Source organism: Chlorocebus sabaeus, chromosome 15, assembly GCF_047675955.1.
Source record: "Chlorocebus sabaeus isolate Y175 chromosome 15, mChlSab1.0.hap1, whole genome shotgun sequence".
Lineage (NCBI taxonomy): Eukaryota > Metazoa > Chordata > Mammalia > Primates > Cercopithecidae > Chlorocebus > Chlorocebus sabaeus.
Window position 1 is genome coordinate 60,382,126 of NC_132918.1, and position 25,833 is coordinate 60,407,958.

The 25,833-nt window shown below is 39.6% G+C and overlaps 1 protein-coding gene across 3 annotated transcripts in view; it reads right to left on the minus strand.

The window, feature by feature from the left end:
• Positions 1 to 25,833, minus strand: part of COL6A5 (collagen type VI alpha 5 chain) — a 122,927-nt gene that overhangs the window by 45,835 nt on the left and 51,259 nt on the right. For all 3 annotated transcript variants that reach the window (XM_038002894.2, XM_008009169.3, XM_038002893.2), the window contains 18 exons: positions 24,185 to 24,256; positions 23,825 to 23,851; positions 23,669 to 23,713; positions 23,524 to 23,577; positions 20,481 to 20,543; positions 19,793 to 19,858; positions 19,338 to 19,391; positions 16,006 to 16,041; positions 15,456 to 15,518; positions 13,865 to 13,927; positions 12,750 to 12,812; positions 10,637 to 10,699; positions 8,371 to 8,421; positions 8,214 to 8,249; positions 6,787 to 6,849; positions 5,668 to 5,730; positions 3,328 to 3,363; positions 3,174 to 3,210 (listed from right to left, as the gene is read on the minus strand). In XM_038002894.2, the coding sequence (XP_037858822.2) occupies positions 3,174 to 3,210; positions 3,328 to 3,363; positions 5,668 to 5,730; positions 6,787 to 6,849; positions 8,214 to 8,249; positions 8,371 to 8,421; positions 10,637 to 10,699; positions 12,750 to 12,812; positions 13,865 to 13,927; positions 15,456 to 15,518; positions 16,006 to 16,041; positions 19,338 to 19,391; positions 19,793 to 19,858; positions 20,481 to 20,543; positions 23,524 to 23,577; positions 23,669 to 23,713; positions 23,825 to 23,851; positions 24,185 to 24,256 (955 nt within the window). The remainder of the gene's footprint in view (positions 1 to 3,173; positions 3,211 to 3,327; positions 3,364 to 5,667; positions 5,731 to 6,786; positions 6,850 to 8,213; positions 8,250 to 8,370; positions 8,422 to 10,636; positions 10,700 to 12,749; positions 12,813 to 13,864; positions 13,928 to 15,455; positions 15,519 to 16,005; positions 16,042 to 19,337; positions 19,392 to 19,792; positions 19,859 to 20,480; positions 20,544 to 23,523; positions 23,578 to 23,668; positions 23,714 to 23,824; positions 23,852 to 24,184; positions 24,257 to 25,833) is intronic.

The window sequence follows — 25,833 nt, forward strand, 5'->3', positions numbered from 1 at the left end:
AGGAGAGAGGGAAAAGTTTGTTATGTTTTTGGAACAAGACTACAAATAGTTCAAAATGCATCATTTTAACAAAGCTGAAAATGTGATTTGAGTCTAACTGCAAATGAGGCTAATTCTTGACAGGAAGCCAAGGTTAACGTATTGAGGAAGATGTCAACAGAATTTTATTAATTTGTGAGCCTTCCTAACCTTTTCCATTTGTAAACCACAGCCAGCAGACTTTAGCAGAATTCTGGTTGAAACTGAAACACTGATCACTCATCTTAGAAGCAAAAATAGATGAGCCTCTGATTAAACGGCAAGATAGCTGAAATTCAATTTGTTTTGTCTCTCATCTTATAGCCTTCTGAGAGTCATTCAGCAACGCAAGGCTAAAATATGGGTTCTTATTTTCCTCCCTGATGAATATCTTGGGAGCCTTTATTTTCCCGTACAACCATGGGGGGATTTCCAAGTGAATTTTGTCTTTGATAAAAAGCACAGCTCCTCTGTTTGAGTGATCTCCACATCCAGAGGGAGAAAGAAAAACCCCAAGGGTTTCTCCTGAGCAAAACACCATCTGGTTTCTCTGATTTACTCTGTAAAACTGAAAGGAATCAGGACAAGTATTGATACATCTTTAAGAAATCACAGGCCTAACAATTTCCATGTTCATTTCACTCTATTCCTAGGAAGCAAATGAATCACTCCAATATAATAAAAGATATTATTAACACTGGCAACACACCAGCCTTCTGTCTTGCTGTCATGCAGTAGTGGTCCCCTGCCATCCACCCTGTGAACACCTCTTGTTTGTCTTAACCCCACGGCCACTGGGACGCTAACTGCCATCAGACAGCACACATAACCCACAGCCTCCTTTGCATCTGGAGGCTCAACACAGACCCCTTTTTCCTGTACTTCCACTTGTTCACTTCAAACACAGCTCCAAGGCTACAAGCACAGGCTCTAGAAGCAGAAACACCTGCTGGGTTTGAGTCTGGTAGAGCTGGGTGACTTAGGGGAAAATTACTTAAATTCTTTTGAGCAATTTCCTTTAAGTTGATTTTTCCTAAAATTCTTTATTTATGTATCTCCCTCCAAAATGCTAATCACTTGGGCTCTTCTGTTTTATTCTCAACCACCCCCTTTCTCTCTTAATTTTCCCCAGCCTCCTAGACACCTTCTTTTATTCTCCAAAGAAGGTCTCAGCCTGGCCCTTTTATTCTCCAAAGAAGGTCTCAGTGTGTCACAGAGCTGCTACTGGACTGAGGAGCAAATGATGTTAGATGAGAAACCTTGGAAATGTCAGCTATTAAGTGAGGCCATTTAGATCAGCTCTAACGGCCTGTTGCCTGCATCTTTATCTCCAGTCTGCATCCTGGAGTTCTGTGTTATCCAATCAGTGCCCTGTGTGGTTATAGAACTTGCCTACTCTTCTCTGACCTCCTGTTTTATGGGCTAACTCCTTTTATTCTATGTTGGAAAACTTCTCTCTTCAAATTCCAAACCCTCCAAGGCTGGTCCTCACCTCCCCAGCCCCTTCCACCTAACTTTGGTCTTCTTTGTGCAGACATCATTTGATTTTACTGAGAAGACTGGCAACATCTTGAGGAAGGTTGATCCCACATTCGTTTCTCCTACAATGGTTCTTCCCTTTTTCTCTCCCTGTAGTCCCAGTCCCTAGTTCTCATCTCCTCCTGTGTACTGAACAGCCTTTCCTGCTATCTCCTCCCTTTGAATCTCCTCTCCATTGCCTCCTTCCTCTTGCCTCCTTTCAAGCTGCCCACATTTGGCAGGACTCTCATTTTTCTGTACCTTGGCCCCACTCTTTTTGCCAAGAAACAGAAACCTCTTGAGATTCTGTTTCTGACTCTCTAGTTTTACATTTTGAGAAACCTCATCCATCTATGTGTTTTTAAGGACCACTAGCACTGAATGATTTCAACATCTGAGTCTCCTTTCCTCACCTTTACAAAAGCCCCATTTCACTGGGGTCGATCGTTTCATGTAGGGTCTACACAACATTCCTCTACCTCCAAAATATGTAAACTCACCATCTTCTCCAACCAACTGATTTCCCTTCACAATTCCTCCTCTGCTTACTCATCCTTGGTGACACTCAGCCTCTCCTCTGCTAGCCTGATAGTTATTCTAAACCTGCTTTTTTGCTGTTCTTTCCTTGCCATATACTTGCAATGACAACATTATTATCTAGTCTCCTTCAGTAAAGTCTCTGATTTTCCCCTTTTACATTCTTCTGATTATGATTATTTAAAAACCACAATGGAAACATAATGAAGAAAGACAGATCTCCTAAAATTCTATCTCCTTGAACACAGTAAATCATTGTTTTTCTACTATTGCTTCTAGTACTTGTTTCTATGTATGTATTTATCTATGTGCAAAAATAATGAGGATTCAATTTCATTTTATAATATTTAATGCCTGTATTTTTCAAAGTTTGATTGTCTTCATAAAAACTATATTTGGTTAATATTTTCTCAGAAGATGATACATTGTAACCTAATTTTTCTATAAGTGTAAACAGTCTAAATGTATAATCACTTTGCTTTAGTAAATAATATTCCACCAATCATATTTACCTATTTTTTTTCTTGCTTTTGCTGTATTTCCTTGAGACAAATTTTCAGAAATGATATCACTAGGCTTTTCTACCTTATTTTTCCTTCTTTATAACCAAAGACAACCTCTTTTGTCAACTCCTGCTTTATTCCTTTTCTGAAACCATTTTTTGCCACTCTCATCACTTTCCCATAGCTGGATTCAGTTACCCCTATGCAAACATCCTTTATTAACTGAGTAACTAACCGACTAGTCCCAAACCCCCATGATCATCCCTGTAACGCCATGCCCTCCCAGTCCTTTTGCTCATAACTGTTATACGAATGTGAGTTAATTCACACACCTTTTGGGTTTTTCTCTAATTTGCCCATATGCATGTTTTCTTTTGATGTCTGCATTGCCCCCATGAGCGAAGGCACTTTTACTTATACCCCCTTTCCTCTCTCCTTTAATGTGCGATGTTGTACAGTAAGCACTCCAGGCAAACTTGTTACAGAGGCTTCCCACCAGTGAACTCAGTCTGCTGATCTCACATACTCACACTGCATACAATCCTAAGTGCCTCACCAACCACTGATGGATGCTCTCATTTCATAACAGATACTCACGACTACGTTCCCGCAAAAACCGGATCAGATCACATTGCTGTAAATGTTGAAAAAAGAGACAGAAAAGAAACATGAGTACAGTGACCTTTGAGTAGCTGTGTTTATTTCCCAGTGAACTTGTTGAGTTTTCTTTCGTGAATAAGGAGATACATACAGAATATACAGGCTGCCCTGCCATGCCTTTAATGCCCTAGGAAAAACAAAAACAGAGCAAGTTAGTGGTATGCCAACTGAAGTCTTTAGTAATAAAACAAGAGAAAACAAAAATCTTTCTTAAAAGCACAGCTGGTAGAGAGTAGTTAAAATATTCCTGAACCCAGTGGATTAATTGCCATGTATTTTCTCCACTCACATCGAGGGTGTAAATTTTTTGTTTCAGTGTTAGATCAGGTAAGCTGATGTCTACCAAAGTTAATGAAATTATTTTTCTTCAGTGATAAGAAGAAACAAAGGTATTTCTTAAAGATATCTGTACTAAAGATGTAATACTTAGAGGAAGGCATTTCTCATAAGAATACTTAAAACTATGAACAGCATACTTTCCAAAGGGCAGTGCCAAGGAGAGTAATTTATTGAGAATTCAGAGGAACAGTTATATTACACATCAAGAGTGTAAAACACAGGAAATAAGAAACAGCCTCTACATATGAGAAAGACCCAAAGACAATGACACAGCAAAATACACAGCAAAATAAACATTACATAAAAGAAGAGTTACAGAAGTGTAACTAAATCATTACAATAAGCTCATAAATGCCAAGAGATTATGGACCAAAGCAAAACAAATAATTTGGTGAGATGAATCAAGGAAGACTTCCTGAAAGCAGTCAGTCTTTCTTGGCAGCTTGAGCTTTTCTCTTTGCTCCTTCTTTCTTCCATTAATTAGGATCAGGCTTCTCCTTGGCTGTGATTCTTAATATACTTGCATATATAGGTTCCCTTGGGCAACTAAAGAATGCCTGTATGCTCACTTTAAAAAAAAAACGTGATTCATGCTTACACTTGTACAATTTCATTGAGTCCCTCAGAGGTTCAACCAGGGATGTCGGCATAAGAACCTCTGTCTTAAATGACAACTAGGTCACTTCTCCATTGGTCCATCCATCCAATAAACAGTTAAAGGTCTGCTGAATGTCTACGTGGCCTATTGTGGATTGCTGGAGTTAACCAGAACTGTTGTGGCATCCCTAATTGTACCCATTGGGACATACTAACCTTCTAACTCAAATCAGGAAATTATGCATCCACAAAAACATGTAGTGTCATTCTTACCTTTACAAGTTATGGCAGACAACAGAAAATAATGCATGACCATTTAAACAGAGAGATAAACAGTTTCTGGCTAATACACAGAGTAGGCAGTCCACATTTTCCAGAGAATCAGAATCATGGAGAGGATGTCCTGAAAGAGTGAGCCCTTGAATAACTTTGAGCAAGTTCTTAAGCAGAGGCTGAGGATCAAGAGCCTGAGACAAAGAAGCCAAATTCCAGTCCAGACTAGCTGGGCCAAGCACAAGACCAGGAAGATGTGGGTGTCCCCAGATGACAGCCCCAGAATCTGAGGAGCTAAATCCAGAACAGACCAGATCGGCCCAGAGACTACATTCTCACTCATGTGACTAGGAATATTCACGCATTGCTTAATGCCAAAAAAGTAATATTGTATCAGAGTATCCTTAAAGTTAGCTGATTGTCATTCTAACATGGATTCAGTTGTCCACAAAACCATTCATATTTTTTGTTTTTATAATAAAGTCCCAAGTTCAAGAACCTCTTCAAGTAATCAGAAAAAACTCACAATGCACAAAACAAGATAAGCAGCTTATCCATTCCTTACACAATGCTGCCTGGGCCTCCGCCACAAAACACAGATGCTCACAATATTTAATTCTCACCTGACTGTGCTTGTTAGGAGAGAGAGACGTGTAACTAAATCATTACAACAACCTGGGAGGCACTAAAATAGAGAGATGGCTATTTCATCAGTGGGAGATATGCCTGACTCTGCCTGGGAACGCTTCCAGAGGTGCCATTTTTCTTTAATGGAATCATAGGGGGAAGTTGCGCCTGTATTTCCAAATCTCTCTAAAGTCTAAATTTTGAGGATAGGAAGGCAACAATCGTGGTTTTGGTAAACTCCATCAACCTGGAGTTAATACTGGAGTTAACCAATATTAATGATTTACATTGTACTTTATATATTTTACTTACTATTAGTTATTTTGCAATGCAATATTACTATTTGTAATCCTTACAGTTTACAAAGAGTATTCACATTTGGTTATCTGATCCTCACAGCTACCTTTTGAAGTAGTTAGGATAGAATATGTCATCCCCTCATTTTACAAATAAACTGAAGGACCCAGTGACTGGGTCATACAGCTAGTAAAAAGCAGAATCTGGACTTTAGTGCAGATTTGACTTTAAATGCTGTGCCCTTTCCATGGAACATACTGGAAACTATGTCCTACTTAGTTCTTATGGGTACACTTACTCTCTGTCCAGGAGGGCCTGGGAGTCCTTGAGATCCCTCTTCACCTCTCAGGCCTACAGTGAGCTGCAGATAGGAATATATCAATACATTAGTTTCAACATTGTCTATCTACGGGGACTATTTCAGTTTCTATAAGACTTTCTAATTTTAAAAAAATATTTTAAAAACACAGCAGCTATTAATTGAAGTCAGGTAAATTGCTTGTGATATAAACAATATATTCTTAATGACTGGTAAACATCCATTTCCCTCCTAGCCTCTTTAATAGTGATATACTTTGTTCTGGCACTGGCTGTGCATTTCAATCTTAATTAGCCATAAATTGGGATTGGTGCTAATAGGAAAAGCAATATACGAGGGCACACAGAGATCTAATAAGAAAACTCACATCTGTAAAAGATCAAATAAGGAAAATGATTCCCTACACACATAAGAGGACATGAGTGGGTTATGTCATTCTCATACCTCAAAGTGATGGATATGAATACTAATGAAATTTATCCAGCCAGATGGAAAGTATCCATTGAGTTGCATCTTTATTCACACTGATGGTGACCACTGATATGGCACTCAAACTTTCAAATGAAAGACTGCTTGTCTCAGCATTTTGCTTCTAAGTAAGTAAGCATAATATTCTACTCTTCACTTTGCTAATTAGAAGATCTCAATAGCCTTCCTCAAAACAGCCCATATGACCTTGTGATGTATAGTGGAATCGTCAGAAACCCTCAGGGACACAGTGGGAAGGACATCTTCCCTCCGTCACCTTCATTTCCACTCACAGCGTTAATATGCCAGGATTTAATATGTACCTTAGAAAAGACTGGAAGGCATTGACATTTCTTGGAACAGCAAGTTATCAGTTTGTAAATCTTTAAAATAGTTCTGATTCATTGAACCATAAACTTTTAGAGCTGAATGTGACCTTACATATCACTAAGTTCAATTCTTATGTTACAGAAATAGAGACCCTGAAAAGATGTGTTGAAGGTCACAGCTAGCAAGTGGCATTTCAGATGCCCTCAGGTTGAATCAATAATCCCACATTTATTATTACAACATAAAAGCCAAAGTCTGCCAAAGGAATATTTATCATTTCTGGAATTATAGGCTACTTACTGCTAGTCCCCTAAATCCTTTGGGTCCAGGTCCCCCAGAAATTCCAGGATCACCAATATCACCCTGAAGATTCAGATATAAAAAGTTAAGATGTTGAAGTATTTGCTATGAAAGAATTTTTAAAACTCTCTAAACTCAAACTTAATTGATATTATGACAATTATATATTGATGAAGGCCAAAGCAATATTTAATGTCATCTTTTCCTGTCATTTGGAACTAAGTCGTTGGTACACTTATTCTTCAAACTATTTTTAATTTTCTAATAATATAAATATTTACATCTACATATCAATTCAGTGGTCATCCAGTTACTAAAAATATCCAGAGAAAATGCTTGAAAACCCAGAAAAACATTTGGAGTATTGGCTATGTGAAATAATAAATAATGAATTACTTTATAAATTCATAAAACATTTATGAAAAAGTTGAAGGTGAAAATAACACATTCTGATTTTTTTAAATTTTGACAGTTATTTATCAATATGCTTATTTCACATTTATCAATAAGTTGAATTATGCTAATTTTCTCCCTTTATCAGTAAATTGGAAAATTGATCCTCTACAATGAGGACTTTCTTCCTAATGGTTATTTATATTGTCCCTTTTGCACCCTTTTGTACTTAAGAATCTCTTTTGGTAATCAATTCACTAAAAACAGTTTTAAGAGGATTCAACAGTTGACAGTTTTCCTATACTTTATTTGATTAATTAGATATTCTATTTTAAACTCATATTTTATATTTTAATATAAGCATCACTTATATAGAAGACATTGTTCTGGACATTTTTTTTTTTTTTCAAAAGGGAGATCTTTTTACAGAATTCCAGTGTATAAAACAGACCTAACTTGAGCTACTCGGGTTAAGATGAAAGGTATGTCTGTTTCTACAGCATGAAGATGGATTTCAATCTGGCAGGCAATGAGGAATTCTTGAAGATGTTTGAGTAGGAAAGTTGCATAATTTGGCTATGCTTTGGAAAAAATCAAGGGACAGTAGTGTTTGGAATTAACTGAATCAGGGAGAAGATGGAAGTAGGAACCCAATTAGAAGGATATTGTAATCTTTCTCATGAGAGAAAATAAAGAGCACAATAATGAAGAACAAATAGCAATAACCAAAGCCAAGAATATTGAATGAAATCACCAAGGCAGAAAATCAAGAAGAGAAGAGAGTACTGAACTTGAAAGGATACCCGGAGGTAGGCTTTCAAGGCAGAGGCATCAGGCAATGATGGACAGAACAATCTTTTCCAATGTAAAGATTCATAGGGGTTAAATATGGTTCTTTCCTCAGGAAGCCAAGGAAAACAACTGTCCTGGGTTTCTCCTTATTGCTCCCATTTCATTCAGACCTACAGGTTTATCTCAGTTCTCAAGTAGAAGGTTAAGATCACGGTAATTTCAAAAGGTCATGCATACAATACCTTCTGCCCCACATCTCCAGGGAATCCTCTTGGGCCCTATAATTTTCAGGACAGAACAAAAAAACATCAACATATCACTTCTGCAGTATGATCATTTCTTCTTGTATTATTTAGTTTGATTCATCAATTAATAAAAATAATTGCTTTCCATATTTACCTTTATTCCTTTTCGTCCCATCTGACCATAGCCTGGGATGCCAGAATCTCCCTGTGTAAACACACCAATTTATTTCAATTTCTCAAAAGTGGAAATTAATTTTAATCTATACTGGGGAGATTACAGTGTCAAAAGAGAAGCACTGGGGACTTCCATGCAGAAGGGGCCTAACTGGTGAACCTTGAACCCTGTGTTGCTGTGTTTTCCTTACTCCCTGATATGTTCCCTGTACTTCTTTGACCAGTTCCATTCTGTAAACATTGCAGGAAGCAGAGGAGTGGTCATTTGGCACTTGTGGAGTCAGTGGCAGTTTCTTGCCTAGAAAATTAGGAGCTGATCCAAACAATACAGGTGAGGAACTCTCTGAAGAAGGATTATAAATAGTCAATAGACATACAGAAAAAATATTCGTCCTCACTGGTAACAAAACAATGCAAATTTGACCCTGCAATGAGATAGTATTTTTGTCAATGGTAAAGATGGAAAAAAGTGACAATACCTGTTGTTGTGGATGCCCTAAAACAAACACTGTTCTGAAATAACACGTGGATCCACATACTGTTTGAATTTTCCTAAGGGCACTTTATAATGGAGTGCAAAGCCTTTATGAAACATGTACATATTCTTTGATCCAGCTATGCTACTTTAGAAATCTCTATGTAGAAATTCATTATGGTTTTGTCCAAAATTTTAGTTAGGTACATGAATGTTCACTGCTGTGTTGTTTATCACAGTGAAAAACTGAAAGCAAGCTAAATAACCATTAACAAGATATTGGTCAAATAAATGAATGTACATGCATTTAGTAGAATATTTTGAAGCTACTAAAAGTGATGTTGAGGGAAAAATGTAATGACATGAAAATATGCTCACAATACGTTGTTTAGAGTGATTTTTAAAAATTTCCAGGATAATGATAAATAGCTCAAAATGATGGATTATAAGTAATTTTTCTTTCTTTCCTATATTTTATTCTGGGTAAATTTTCTTTCCTTCTCTCTCTTCCCTTCCCCTCGTTCCTTCCTCTCTTCCTTCCTTCCTTCGTTCTTCCTTTACTTTTAGATTCATGTTTTCAAATTAGATCACATAAAAAGACAATTTTTAAGACTTGATGGACCATTCTACAAGCATTTAATTTTATGGATAGAAAATGCAATGAAGGAAGATTGAAAGCCTTTATGGAGGCAATGGATTGTGGGTGTAGCCATAAGTCAAAAACTTGCTGTGCCCTAATCACTTGTTCTCCTGTAAGCCTCTGGCTCCTTATGTTTATTTGTCATATTTTTTCTTTCTTTCTTTTTTTTTTTTTTTGCAATTTTCAAATATACGATATATTGTTATTAACTGTGGTCACCATGATATACACTAGATCTCTTGAACTTATTCCTTCTTTCTAATTGAAATTTTATATATTTTGACCAACATCTCCCCAGTTACCACCTCTGGTAACTACCATTTTAATTCTCTGTTTCTATGATTTTGACTTTTTTTACGTTTCACCTATAAGTGAGATCTTGTCGTATTTAACTTTCCATGCCTGGTTTATTTCATTTCACGTAATGTCCTCTGGATCCACCCATGTTGTCACAAATGACCAGATTTTCTTCTTTTTAAAGGCTGAATAATATTCCATTATCCATACATACCACATTTTCTTTATCCATTCATCCATTGATGGATACTTAGGTTGAGTCCATATTTTCTTGGCTATTGTGAATAATGTTTGTGCTTGGTAAATTTTCTGTGATATCTATGTATAGCATTTGTAATAAACATTAATTTTTTTTAAATGAAATAACTGTTCCTATACTGGCTGCTCCATGAGCTGAGATCTTGTTACAGCCAAAGTCATTAGGACAGAGTGCAGGCCTAAAAATGCGATGCCCCATTTTGTAGCCCTGTTCCTCTATCTCTCATTGTCACCCTAGACTTTTGCAAGAAGGGAGCAGAAATGGGCGGTGTTGTTTTTCAAAGGATATGCATTTATGTGGCCACGCTGGTTGTTAAGGTATTGAAATGCCCTGTTCTAACTCATCCATTATCCTCTCTGCCTACCCCTGTTCTCCTGCTTGCTGTTCTCCCTCACATTGACAGACTGTCTATGGAATGAGAGCTTTAGCGGGTGGGAGAAATGTTCGCACACCTTCCTAGATGCTGAGATACCTTCCATGCCCTCCACACTTGGGCTGATGGTGTCAACCCCTTCTCTTTACCTTGGAACTGAATACTCAGATCTGGGGAGGGGAGGGACTTCAAAACTTCATACCTGTCTTCCTCGCTGCCCAGTTTGCCCCACTGGCCCTGGATCTCCAAGAAGTCCAGGCTCTCCCTAGTAAGTGGGACAAGAAGAGCTTCAGATCAGTAAAATCAAACCCCGTTCCTACCATCAAACCTGGTTCTGTCCACTCGATGAGGAGACTCAAAGTTCTCAGTGAGGGGTCAGTGCTCATTAAGGGGATGAGAGTAGGGCACAAATTATAGTTTTTCCATAGCTAGCAGAAGATGCCTAGCACAGCCCAGAGCTGGACTGATGTGCTGCTTTTCCAGTGTTATAAAAGGACTGAAGGAAAAGGCAAAGAGTAGAAAATTGACTCCAGAGAAAGTTGACTCATTTGCTGACGCATTTGCCTATCCAACGATTACTTATTGAACTGCAAAATAAACACATTAGGGGTGGTCCTGCCCTCACCTGGCTGGAAAGAGAAATAATTAGACAGGCAATTATCATATTGTGAGATAAGGTTCAGGGTGCTATGGGAGCAAACAGAAGGGTAGTCTAAGTCAGATTTGGTGGGCCTGAGGAGGCTGCTGAAAGGCAAGGAGCAGAGAAGCTGAGGACTGAAGGATGAGCTGTATGTCAGAGGACTGGGCAAGGAAGGGGTGAGAGTGATCCAGGAAGAGGGAAGGCATTAGTGAGAGGCCTGAGGCAGGCACACAGGAGGGAGGTAAGCCGTGAAACCTTAGAATGAAATGGGGCAAATAGCAAAGGACCCTGTAAATGACTCCCTACCTTACTGACAAAAAATTGCATATGTTTAAGGTGTAAACATGATTTGATATACATACATGTTGTAAAATGATTGCCACAGTTAAGTTAGGTAATGTGTCTATTGTCTTATCTTGTTACCACTTTTCCTTTTTTATATTTGCTTTATGTTGAGAGCATTTAAGATCTACTCTCTTAGCAAAATTTCGAGTATACAATACTGTATTGTTAACCATAGTCACCATGTTATACATTAGCTCCCCAGAATTTACTTATGTTGTAACTACCTTAAAGTTTGAATATTTTCGTGGAGGCCATGGGAAAGCCAAGACCCATGATACAATTTGCTGGGCTCAGTGTAAAAGGAAAACTCAGGCCCTTTGCTTAAAAAATGAGATTCAAGACCATGACAGCAGAGCATTAAACTCAGCAGGGGGTTCTTCTCAGCAAGGACACCTGTGTGGCTGCACAGGTCACAGGACCCTGGAGAGGGGGCCATTGAAAGGTTTTAAACAGGGGAGTCAGATTCTGATGAGGTCATTAGTTTGCTCTCTGACAGTCCCCAACAGAGCCACCTCAGAGACAGTCGTGGTTTGAGAACCACATACACTAACGGATATGAGTTCTGACACCACCCATCCTCCACTCAACTCAGCAACCACGTGCATTCTTGAATTCAGGAAATCAGGGAGTGAAAGCGATCTTTTAGAGTTGTTTCTGATGGGTGAGATCACTCTCTCCTAGGGAAACAGAGCAGCTTCATGGAGAGGTCAGCAGTTAGAAACTCTTTGCTCAATGGAAGGAAGAGAACATATTAGCGGGATGCTGGTGACTTGCTGATGGTGCTTGGATTCAATCACGTGAGGAATTAACATGAAAATCAGGAAGAAAATTGAGGTACTTTTGTACTTGAAATCCATAACAAATAACATTTACTTTTTTCAAGAAGGAATTCATGTCCTCTGCAGGGACATTGATGAAGCTGGAAGCCATCATTCTCAGCAAACAAACACAGGAACAGAACAAACACTGCATGTTCTCACTCATAAGTGGGAGTTCAACAATGGGAACACATAGACACAGGGAGGGAAACATCACACATTAGGGTCTGTCAGGGTGTGGGGGGCAAGGGGAGGGAGAGCATTAGGACAAATACCTAATGCATATGGGGCTTAAAACCTAGATGACAGGTTAATGGGGGCAGCAAACCACCATGGCACGTGTATACCTATGTAACAAACCTGCCTGTTCTGCACATGTATCCCAGAACTTAAAGTGTAATTTAAAAAAAGAAAATATCACACTGTACCTCATACATATATGCAATGATTAATTATCCATTAAATCTAAAATATGTTTTTTAAAATAATTAAAAACCAGAAATAATATTTACTTTTTTCCCCAAAAGTCCAGGTCTTCCAGTGCTCCCTTTGGCTCCCATTAGCCCAGGAGAACCCTGAAAAAAATATTAGAGACTAAAAAGTTGGCACCATAGTAATTCCTAGAAAGCCCATTAGAAACACTTCACTTTCCTTCATGGTATTCCCAACAACTCCTTGATGCAGCCTTAACAAAAGATCCAGCCACTCAGGAGGAGAGAGGCAGATGGCAGGTCTGAACCAGATGACTCAGGTCCCAGTCCTAGTTAGAGGACCACATGTTTTAATCTGCAGGGACATCACTAGTCCATATGGGGCTTAGTGAGAAAAAGAAAAGGCACCCTTGAGTCGACACATGCTATTTTCAAATGTGGGGAAATTGTCATAATGCACTGATTATTTTAGAACAAGACACTTTGCTGCCACCTTTGTGCACCGTACCACATGCGTATACATAACGGCATGTGGGATATGTTTCAGCTTTCCAATTAAAAAATGGGCAGAAGTGTCTTTCGCACACATATTATCTGAAAGATAACTGACCACACATGCTAGGAATATAGAAATATGGGTATCCCTTGCCTTGTGAACTCTCGCTGTCTGAGCAGAACTGAACAGATTTAGAACATTTTTCCTATGAATCCTTCGCCATCCAAACTATTATTTCTCAGGAAAAAAACAGATTCAGATAATGAATTCAAGAGGTGAATGTAGGAATCAAGTAGTTTTGAGTAGCGAGGGATCTTTGTACAGTCAATTTTAAATATCTGTAGTCAAGGGAGATATATGTGCATGGCACGTATAAATTTTAAAAGTTAGAAAAAGCAGAATAATGTATCAGTTTTTGGAGGAAATGTTATGATTGGGCAATATTTGTATTCTTCCAAATGCTTTCTTTAGGCTGATGAAATGGATCGGTGCTTTCAGAGTAAAACCCCAGTGAAGGAGAAAGAGGAGTGCTTTAGCTATGTATGAGGAATCTGAGCTGCGCTAAAATTTTGCCCCAAATAATCCAGAAATGAAATAATGTATATGTAAATAATACAAAAAAATTATATGTGAAGATTGTTTTGCAGTAAGAGGAAAATAACTGTTGAGAGTTATTGAGCCTAATGTCTCTGTCACTTACCTGAGGTCCTTTGTGCCCCTGGCTTCCTTTTTCTCCTTTCCTGCCAGGATTTCCCTGCGACCCCTTTAGTGGTAATAAAGGAAATATAATGCAATGATTTCAATGAAAGCTTACTTCTCAGTGTTTCTTTTGAAACATCCTGCAGAAAAGCAATGATCCAACCCTTCCCACAACCTTTTAACCCTGAGATTAAGCATGTATTAAGAGTAACTGACGACAGGCCCAGTGGACTCAGTGGTCCAGATCTTTTTAAGGAATTCCCTGCCTGGATATAAGACCTTCATCCCTCTCCTACAGAGGAAATAAAAATAGGCCAAAGCAGGAAATGAAACCTATAAGAAAAGGAAGTAAGATGCAAACAATAGTCAGATGAATTCCTTTAAAGGGACGGGTTACCTGAGCCAAAGTCCTTATCAATGTGTAAAACAGAGAGTAAAGTTGTTTCAAGTTAGCACAAAAGGGCATCTTAGCAGCAGACCCTGATCAGAAGAACCAAAGTCTATTTTTCTGCCATATTTGCCATCAAACACATGGTTCTCATATGGTTCTCTCATATAGAAGCAAAAACGTTTCTTCCTATTGAAGTACCAGCTGTGAAACGGCCCTGGGCTGCCCAGGAGCCACCAGGTGAGCCTTGATTCACTGTCTCAATGGCAAAGGGACGCTTGGATGTCTGAGGTATCTGAAGTAACTGTCATTCCCACCCCCACATCCACTCCAAAGCCTGGGAATGGATCTAGGCTGGTCCCATCCCTACCCAATCTAGAGAAACTGCTAGCTCATGGTTTGGTTCAGGGACCCCAGAACCACTCAAGAGAATCCCAAATTCCAGTTTGGTCCTAATATCTGAACTTCCTAGAAAAAAAAAATGAATTCCTGGGAAGACCTTAGAATAGGCACAGCTACACAGGCCCCTCCAAACAAGTCCAGGTTTAAGTTGGGCTTCATGTAAAGTGGGCTTCATAAGACGACTAAACAACCATGTGTTACAAAGCTACTCTGTAGAATGACCACAGCTTCCCCTTCTGGCATGGAGGGAAGCAAGACTACGATGCTCTGACTTCCGATGCTCATATTACTAATGATATGACCATGAAAGATGCAAATGGCTCACAGAAAGCCCTATCAGTCATATTTCAGAAATACTGATACCCCTGTAGAGTTAACTTTAGGCAAGTCAAGTAGCAGTTTCCAACTTCCAACTAATTTTCCTTTGTAGGAGCCTGTATATGCAGGACTCCAGCTATGGAAAATCAATTTGTTGATCCTGGTGCTCATTACTAATGTAATATGAAGGTGTATTCATTACTAATGTAATATGAAGGTATTAATCATTCATTATTACTAATATGAAGACACAATACCAGGTGAGCACAAGAGCACATCTTTCCTCTACAAAGGCTTATTAGTGACCTGCAAATAATGAATCAAGTTTGATGGAACAAAATCATCCCCCACCCCATGATGGGGAATGCAAAATAGGGCAGGGGGCAGATTCTCAGTTTTTTATTTTTATACAGAAATACCTGCCTTCTTCCCATCAGAATAACTTTACGGCATTTGTCAATATTTACAAAATATTCCAACACACCTGTGGGCCTTGTAATCCTTCAGCTCCCAATGTGCCTGTAGGTCCAGGATTTCCTGGTTCTCCCTGATGAACAAGAATTTCCAGTGTCAAGATTTTCTACACATTGTTTCCATATAGATTTTCTCTTTATAGTATGTACATCAGAAATAGGTACTATTTTGTCGACTCATGGCTCACCCTCTACTTGGCCTAGGATTTTACTGTTCTAGACTGTCTAAAGAATGAAAATAAACTTGTTTCTTATTCCAATAAGGAATTTTTCCCTCTTGAAGCTGATTCCCAAAGCACATGAAGAGCAGTCAAACACACAATATTCGGAATTGTACAGGTTCTGCCTGTCTACCAGACATCTATCAGGCAGGCTTTTCCTTAGGACTGTTCTGTTCCTGGGAGCTGCAGTGATCATTGGGTCAGTGGGGATAATGTCCAGTACTGGGCACTTCCTCTACCCTTGTCAAATGCTTACTGATTTGATTCCCAGCACCACCTACATGGGAGAAACGTCCTTGGTCCCATCAACTACAGAGAACGGGAAGTAAAGGTTACATACTGAGACACCTTGGAGTCCCCTTCGACCTTCTCTTCCCTGGGACAGAAAAGGCAAAATGTTAGTATGTGGATCTCTGAATGGAGGGGTTCCTTGAGGCAAATCCTCTTTCATTCTCTGATTGACATAAGTAATGACCAGCTCATAGAAACAGTTTCCCTGAGGTGTTTTCCATAGACAAGCTTTCACACTGGGCACTTAATTACAGACTAACATTTGGAGGATTGATTGCAAACCAATCTAAAAGTCATTACAGACCCAGTTCCAGTCTGACAGCCTCTAACAATTATCCTGGAGGCTGTTTAGAGAATCAAATCATCCTGAAGATCCTGTCTTCTGTATTTCCATCTCCAGCAAATTCCAAAAGGCACTGTCTGCTAATCAGAGCTTTCCCATGGGAGAAGAGCTGTGGCACATCCCTTTCTGTCTGTCCTGGGCCCGTGATTTTATCTTGGGAGAAGGTAACAAATTTCTAGATTTAGTGTCTCGTATGGGCCTGCTGGGGCTAGTCTCTATAGAATTCTACAAGAAATAAATGGCTGATGGGGTCTGCTCAACTATGGTGATCCAAATGTCCAAATGGCTAACACTAGGTTCAACAGAGGACAAAAAAGCCTGGCTGATCCCTGAAGCCCAAATCTCTGTCTGCACCTATCCAGAAGCAAGTTCACGTTGCCAGCTCAGGCCCTCTACCTCGTGGTTGTCACACAGTCTCCTTTCCAGAGGGTAGCCAAATGGGAAAAGGATTCAGGCCCCAGATCCTAACTTCCTTATCCCTAAACAGCAAGAATAAGATTTGCACCCTCATATCACCCCCTCAACCCCTGTCCTTGCTTCTTTGAGAGAGCCGTGGAACATCTTGACCACCAATTAACTTAGTGTTGTGATAAACAACTATGATTACTTTAGGTACAAAGCAAGTATTTTTTTAAAAATTCTATTTCTTCATTCATTTATTCAGAAAGGTGGCCATGGAAATTATTTCAGAACTGCTGTTTTCTTTCAACTGCCCACCTTCTGAAGGTCCTTAGAATAAACTACCAGATCAAGTGTCAGCTCCACCAGGCTGGCTAGTCCTTACAGTGATTCCATTGAGGTTCTGCCCCTTGATTCAAGGAACTTTTTGCTTTTTAGATGCAAATCCTCTTCAAAAGAAGTTACCCATTGAAACTTTTCAGCTGTTTGTACCCAGAATCAATCTCCAAAGCTCTTGACATAAAAAAGCAGAGAAGAGACAGTAAACAAAGATTGAGGCTACGGTTCCCATGACATCACAATTCTGTCTTCATTAAAAAGCAAGGATAAAATAATGTGTGTTCTGTGTAACAGACTGTATGCACAATGGTTATAGATATGTCCTTAAAAGTCAGGCAGACTTGAGCTCAGTTTTGTTCTTTAAAGCCTGTGTGGCAAAGGGAAATTGCCCAATAAACCTCACCCAGTGTGGTTAACAGCCCAGACTCTGGAGGGAGACAGATTGAATTCAAATCCCAGCTGTGCCACTTACAAGCTCTTGTGACCTTGGGCAGCTTGCCCAAGGTTTCTTGATTTTTTCCATTTGTAAAAAATGGATATAATAATAGTATCTACCTCACAGGTATGTTATGAGGATTAAATGAATTAATATTTGAATGTGATCTGAGCAAGACCTGGCGCAAAATAGATGCTATAGAAGTATTCTTTGTGGATGGCAGGCAAAAAGCATAGGGCCTGGAATGTGGATTCCAGTGTGGTTTTCAGTGTGTGGATCCACTGTTTTGGCAACAACGGGTAAAACAATTAATTTACATAAGTTGAAATTCTGTCACATAGAAGGCAATGTCTTGGATTGGCTTATGTTGTTTAAAATTTATCATCCACCTAAGATGCTCCCACCCTCACAGAGAATTCTATTCTGCATCAGAAACTTGGGGGAGAGGGTAGAAAACCTGATGTTGTTTTATATCAATGTTACCTTGTTTAATTCAGGAGAAAAGAAATTACAAAGGAGGAGGTCAGCAAGGAAATGGGTAGAAGATGAGGAGGGAGCCGAGAGCCTCATGTCCTTAGAATGACTTAAAAGTAATTGGCTGGTTTGTCCATGATTTATTGCCTACACCACTCCTGGCCTCTCTTTTTTTAAAGTACCTGATTGATGTGTCAGTTATAGAGCTATTTTAAACTAAAAGTATTTCCTCCTAAACCAACAAAAATACACACTTATCTTTAAAATTTATAGCATTTAGCTCATCTTGCTGCTCTACTGTTTCCTCTTATTACATTTTAATTCTCTCGTGTGAAGAAAATGGCAAAGTCCCAAAGATTTTACCAGAAGCTTTGGGAAGCCTAACCCCTTCCAACTCCAGCTCTTCTCCTTCAAGAACTGTGGTTCAAGATAAACAAAGGCAAGTGGTATAAAAACACATTTTCTTCACCATCTATCCCAGAGAGAAGGGCAATCAGCCACAGCCTTCAAAATAATGAGAAGATTCCAAATTTGTACTAGAAAAGAAATCCAAGCATTTTCAATTCCTTCTTGAACAAAACTCAGAGCCAAATCTAGGACTTTCTCTTTTAATGATGTCCATGCTGAGCACATGAGAGAGGAGTTTTTAATACATTATAAATATCACTTCTAGCTTCAGTAGTCCACAGAAAGAAAGGCTATTTCTTGGTTGTTCCTTTTAAAAAGATAGAGAAGTCCAATGTCTCCATTTTTTGCTGTGACAGGCTTGATATAACATGGGATGCTGTAAAGTTATGCCAGCACCTCAAAGTTGCCACTTGACCCTAATTGCCAGTGCTTTGGTCCATTTAGGAAGAATTTATTCATGAGTCCTCTTTCTCATTGGCAACATGTAAAGAGAAAGTATATTTACCTAGTTCATAATATTCTTATGTAAGCTACCAAAGGAGAGCTTCTGTGTTAAAATCATTGGCTCTCTTCAAAGACATCCCGAAACACCTGGAAGGTGGAAAGGGAAAGGGCGACTATATTTCAGTGTTTCTTAACCAGGGGGGATTTTGCCTCTCAAGTCCACCACTACTATACCCACCACAGATATCTGACAATATTTACAGACATTTTTGAATGTCACCAGTAGGCAGTGGGGAGGGGTGGTGCTGCTGATACTAGTGGGTAGAGACCAGGGATGCTGCAAAACATCTGGCAATGCATAGCATAGCCATTCACAAGAAATAATTATCTGGCCCCAAATTTCAATAGTGTCAAGAGGGAGAAGCCCTGAAAAATATTTCAGCCCTGAATCAGTCAACTCTGTGCAATAAATATTCTGAATGCCTCTGTCATCTTCAAGTGGTAAGGAGGGGAAATAAATGTCCACAGAAATACTTACCCTGCTTCCTGTGGAACTAGGACTGCCTTGCACCCCTTTCTGTCCAGTTCTACCCTAAAAATATAATTCCCTCAAGATCAAAAGGCAGAAATTCTGAATAAATCATAAAGGCATCAGCATCAAAACCTCAAGCACTATTAAAATGGCAGAATAAACATGTCATACTGTAATCATTCTGCATATTAACAGTCAGTTATACACGTCCTTTAAAGAAGAAAAAAGCATAGCAACATGCACTGCTACTACATTTTCCCAAATAATATCACTTGCCAGAAACTTCATGATTTTGCTCATAAAAGTGTACCCTACTACAAATATGCATACCAAAAAATAAAGGTCTTTTAAATTTGGTCTTAAGAGCATTTGTTCAATTACAGAAAGGTTACATATCTTACTAAATTTACTTGGATCAATAACAGAATTAATCAACTCATAGATAAAATAGATCAAATTACTTGTCTTCCTTGTTCTCCTTTGGAGCCCTTTTGTCCTTTGATGTTACTGTTTTGTCCTGGATTACCCTAGAGAAAGATTTTTAAAAGTAGTTTAGAATCCAGAAATACCAGCTTTTTCTCCAAAATGGTATGATGTTTAAGTACTAAGCTAATTCGGGTCAAGGTATAAGAGGTGTGAGAAAATCTTTCACATTTGAAACTCGCAGGATTTTGGGGAAAAAAATGAAAGCAGTACTTCCACAAGTTTGAAGAAGATTTGGCAATAAATAAAGAATTAAAAGAGTGCTTGCTACATTGAGATTTTCCCTTTTCTATGATGGCAGCTTCACTGGTGCACTGGTTCAAACATTCTTAGGATATTCCCTCAAGGGTGTAAAAAGATTCCCCTGTAACTGAGTCTGCAAATAGTGAATCTGTAGGTCTGCAAGATTAGAAGTCCAATAAATAAAGCTATGGAAATGTTCTCCCAAAGGAAGCAGAAAGTCTCAACGTACCATAAGGACTCAGAAGATGGCCCTAACCCAGATAAGACACAAACAGACTTTTCCCAAAGCCTCAGCCAACACCTATCACCCCTACTCCTAAGACAAGCATGTGCCTACAGGGTAGCAGGAAACACAAAGGGAAAGGAGATAGGAACTGTGGAGCAAGTATAAAATTCAGGACCAGCTGGGCCCTGAAAACTTACCAGATCTCCTGGGAAGCCCTTCTCTCCATACTGTCCAGGGGAACCTCTGGAACCTGGGCTGCCCTGAAAAAAATGAAATAAATTTCTGAGTTAGCGTGTAAGAGGTTTGTATAGTGGTATTAAATGTGAAGTTTTGTGTGTAGGGGGGTTAATCAGATAAAATGCTCTTTGTCCTTCATCACAGTCAGATTCCCTTAGACTTCTCAAGCAGTACTAAGTCCAGTTTTAAGCCTATGGTCAGGATTATTTGTAGTGAGGCTCAGAAACTGGTAAACTTCTCATGATCTAACATAGCACTGTCCAATAGGAGTTTTCTGCAGTGATGGAAATGTTCTATATCTGCATTCATCAATATGGTAGCCATTAGCCGTATGTGGCTATTAAGCACTTAAAATGCAATCAATGCCACTAAAAAGCATAATTTCTTAATTAATTAAAATTTAACTTTAAATAATCACATGTGGTTAGTGGCTATGATATTGGACATCCTAGCCAGTCTAACAACTTCTAACATCTGTAATTAAATTGTCCACTGGAAACTTCCATAAGGATGGGGGAACCAGCCCCCAATATTTCAACATAGGTTCTTTTCTATTTTCCCTAAGTGTTGGCTGGTCTGATAAAGAAGGGAAAAGAGTACAAAAGAGAGAAATTTTAAAGCTGGGTGTCCGGGGGAGACATCACATGTCGGCAGGTTCCATGATGTCCCCGGAGCCTCAAAACCAGCAAGTTTTTATTAGGGGTTTCAAAAGGGGAAGGGTGTACGAATAGGGAGTGGGTCACAGAGACCACATGCTTCCAAGGCAATAAAATATGACAAGGGCAGAGAGGCAGAGTGAGATCACAAGGCCAGGGTGAAACTAGAATTACTGAGGAAGATCCATGTCCTGCTGGGCACACATTGTCACTGATAAACATCTTAACAGGAAACGGGGTTTGCAAGCAGACAACTGGTCTGACTAGAATTCGCCAGGCTGGAATTTCCTAATCCTAGCAAGCCTGGGGAAGCTACAGGAGATGAGGGCATATTTCATCCCTTATCTACAACTCCATATGACAGATACTCCCAGAGCGGCCATTTTAGAGACCTCCCCCCTGGGAATGCATTCGTTTTCCCAGGGTTATTCCTTGCTGAGAAAATAATTCAGCGATATTTCTCCTATGTGCTTTCTGAAAGAAGAGAAACATGACTCTCTTCTGTCCGGCCCCGCGGGCAGTCAGACTTTATGGTTATTTCCCTTGTTCCCTGAAAATAGTTGTTATCCTGTTCATTTCAAGGTGTTCATTTCATATTGTTCAAACACACATGCTTTACAAACAATTTGTGCAGATAATGCAATCATCACAGGGTCCTGAGGTGACATACATCCTCAGCTTACAAAGATGATGGGATTAAGAGATTAAAGTAAAGATAGTCATAAGAAATTATAAGAGTATTGATTGGGGTAGTGATAAATGTCCATGAAATCTTCACAATTTATGTTCTTCTGCCGTGGCTTCAGCCAGCCCCTCCATTGGGCTTCCCTGACTTCCCGTAACATGTTCCATTGTTATCTCAAACCTAATTATTTCCAATTAAACTTGCCCAAGCCAGGATCCTTGCAGGCATATTGACTGACTCTCTATTTCCTATTCCTCTAGTCGCCTATATCTGGAGATTTCAGGTCCTAGAACCAGGACAAATGTGAGATGAGAGAGGCACCTAGGATGCAGAATTGAGGTAGGTATTTGCTCCACATAATTCTGCCCCTTTTGCACCTTAGGTGTCCTGTTAGCCTCGCTTCAGTCTGAGCCCTGCTACAACTTTAGCATATTTTGTGTCTGTTCTCACTATCATTGCTTTACTTGAAGGCTTCATCACTTCTCACCTGATTTCTACAGATCTACCTCTCATCTTTGCCTTGTATCTATGTCATCTCCAAAATATTGTCCACATTACTGCAAGTAATATTTCTAAAATGTAAATCTGATTGTGCTTCTTCTGCTTAAAATCTTTCAAAGGCTCCCCATTGCCTTATGCTTAAAAACCAAGCTCTTCCACATCACTCACTAGTGCCCTCCCAATCTCTTGATCTCTTCCCACCACGTCTTGAACCTCACCTCCCAGTGCCTGTATTCTAATGCTCCCTCCAGGAAGAAAAACTTGGCAGTGCCCTGAACCCTATGTTTTTGCTTATGCTACTCCCTCTGTCTGGAATGCCCTTCCTCCACATCTTTGCCTTGCTGAATTCCTGTTCTCTTCAGCTCAGAGATCATTTCCTCCAAGAAGATTTTCTGGACAACCCCTGCCCCTAGGCTGAGTTACATGCTCTTCTCTGGACTCCCATGTAGATATCTAAAACATGACCTCAATCACATTTTATGTAATTCTATTGATATATCTGTCTCCGCATCTATATTGTGGGATCTTTGAAGACAAGGGCTGTGTGGTTCACCTCTGATTCTTATTCAATAAGAATATATGCCTGGCCAATGACAGGTGCCTGGCACATGACAAGCCTGACAAATGACAGGTGCTCAAAAATATTTCATAAATAAATGGATCAGAACATAAAAGTAGAGCTGCTTGAAATCAAGTAGGCACACATTAATGAGTGTTGAAATAAATGTAAAGTTAAAAAATGTTTCACAGTGATTTGCCACCACAGCCACCAAAATAATTTTGTCTCTTTCTCTTGCTTTTTTTTTCTGACATAATAAAGACAACACAGAAATTACTGACATTGACGGAAATGTTGTGGTAAAAAACAAATGAACAAAAGAAACCACTGACAGGTAAAAGCATTCATTTTCATACATGAGAAAGATGCCCATAGAATAACCTCGTGTGTGCTAAATTTTTCTAGGTGGAAATTCTTGAAAATTACATAGTTACCCCCTTGCTCCAATCAGATATGCAGCACATATTCAGTATTAATAGGCCTTCATTATGTGGTTAAGTCAGTTGTAAATTTTATCCCCTATAACCACTGACACGCAGCCGTTAAGACTGTCTCTGTCACCAAATTCTCCTTCTTCGATGTATTGAAAGGAAAAGTGTTACCTGAGATCCTGGATCACCTTTTTCTCCTTTTATTCCAGGAAATCCATGAGAGCCCTAAAAGAAGACAAGAAAAACAAAATTCCCACTTAAAAAAATTTTAGCAGCCTCATGACAGTTTTATAATACTTAAAGAAATATGGCTTACCTCTTCCCCGTCAAGTCCATCAATCCCATCGTCTCCATGTCCTCCCTGAGAGACGACAATAGACAGCTGTCAGGTAAAAGCAGGTTTCTGCCACACGCTTATTGGGAAACTAATCTCATTTGGAAATCAAATTAAACTAAGAAAAACCTCCAGTACCTTAGGTCCAGAAAATCCTCTGGGTCCCTGCAAAAGATGAAATATCTCTCACTGACATATCAAAGACAGAGTGTGGATTCAAAGACTGCCTCTCTAAAGTGAGTGAGCATGTATTTCTTTAGTTTCTATGAGCTATACATCTACAAAGAGGTTAGAGATGGAATTTATTAATGCTAAAGACTCCTTGACATTATTAAAAAGCAGAATTAATCTGCAGACAGGAAAACTCATCGATATAACTGGATAAAGGAAAAGAGAGAGGAGTGATGGAAGAGAGAAAACAAGGGAGGAAAGGAATGGGGAAAGAGAGGGAGAGAATGTTATAGAGAATTGGAAATAACATTTACAGAAGAGCCTTACCTTCTCACCCTGCTCCCCTGGACATCCTGCAATCCCTCTATCTCCTTGGGGTCCTGCGTCTCCTCGTACTCCCTAAGAAAAGGAGCACAGACAGGTACCCAACGTGATGTTTTTGCCAGAAGCTGCCAGTGGTTTATTTTCAGAGTTAAGACAAAGCACATGGGCACTATGAGCTTTAGAAAAAGTGAATTCTCTTCAACCTCACTCATTTACATCTGTTTTTCCCCTCTATATTCAAACATGTTTCCTGTTAATCTTCAGGGCTTTTTATGGACCCAAGATCACAAAAAGGTGCAAGAAGAGCTCAGCCACTTCCCTACCTGATCAAACAGCACAGTGGCTGCACTTTGTAGCCACATTCCAAGACTCCGGTAATTTCATCTAGGGCCCTAATGCTATACTGGGAGAGTCAGCATTGCTGACAGTAGACTCACAAGTCAGTGCTAGGGTACTGCTGCTGAGTAGAAACAGTTGCTGGAAAGTGACACTACTAGGAGAATGAGAAAGCAAAGGTGAGAAAAGCCAGTCCTCACAGGAGGAATCACCAGGTTAAAGACCCCCAAAGTCAGACTAACCGTGCAGGGATGAGCACTGAAGGTCAATGATTTCTGTGTCTCCCAATAACCCTGTTTCTCCAAGGAAATATTTAAATACAGATAAATCCTAAAGTAAAATGGATCTTAAGAAAGGAACAGTTTTGTGCTTTTTGAGGGCAGGAACCTCAACCGTGTCTTTCACTATCATGTCCCTTGTGACTGGCTCGTGTCTAGGTGCATAACAGGTGTTCCCATTTTGCTGCATGAATAATTAATTAGTAATGAGCTTAATTCTTGCTTTGCCAGTAAGAGAGGGAGAAAGGATTTGCCTTCATCCTGCTTTGCTTTCTTTATTCTGAGGATCCTTCCCTGCAAAAGGAGGAGGCCTTGCCCATGGCCACAGATTGCTGAGAGGTACCTTAGCCCTATGGCTTCCCATTGCCTGGACTTTCTGCCAGTGGTGGGTTCAGCCAGGCAGGTGGGTGACACTATTCCCCACACTGAAAGCACTCTCATGCTAGTTTGGTAGTCTCCAAGAACCCTCGGAGGGTATAGAGTAGGTGATTTACAGCACCCCCTTAGTGGTCATTTTGTAAACTAGGTCAGCCATTAGATTGTAGAGGAATTTATAATTGCTTGCAGATGAGAAAACAGAGGGTCAAGAAGTTAGGTATCTTGTTCAAGGACCCATATCTAGGCCAACTCTTAGCAGTGTGACTCTAGAGTCTTTGCTTTCAATCCTTATAACTTGCTGCCCAGATGAGGAACTGGCCTTGATCTAAGGTGACAGAAATCCAGTCTGGATGTTTTCTGAACTTTTTCCATCCCAAACAGAGCCACCTAAGTGGTTTCCGTTTCTTCAAATTCTTTCTCATAATTTGATTCACGAGAAAGTGAGAGTTCTGGTTTTAAACATGGAGATCTGCAAACCTCTGTGCAGGGTTTGACCATGAAGCCATGCCTCCCATCTTGAGGGATGCCTTGCCCTCTTCCCTTTCCTTGGGAGTATACTCCAGCCTTGGCCCAAAGCCATGTACTAAGCACTGGGTTTTAGGTCTAAAGAGAGCTCCCTGGCAGATAACCTGCTGTGCCCTGCTTGGGGGTAGAGAGGAG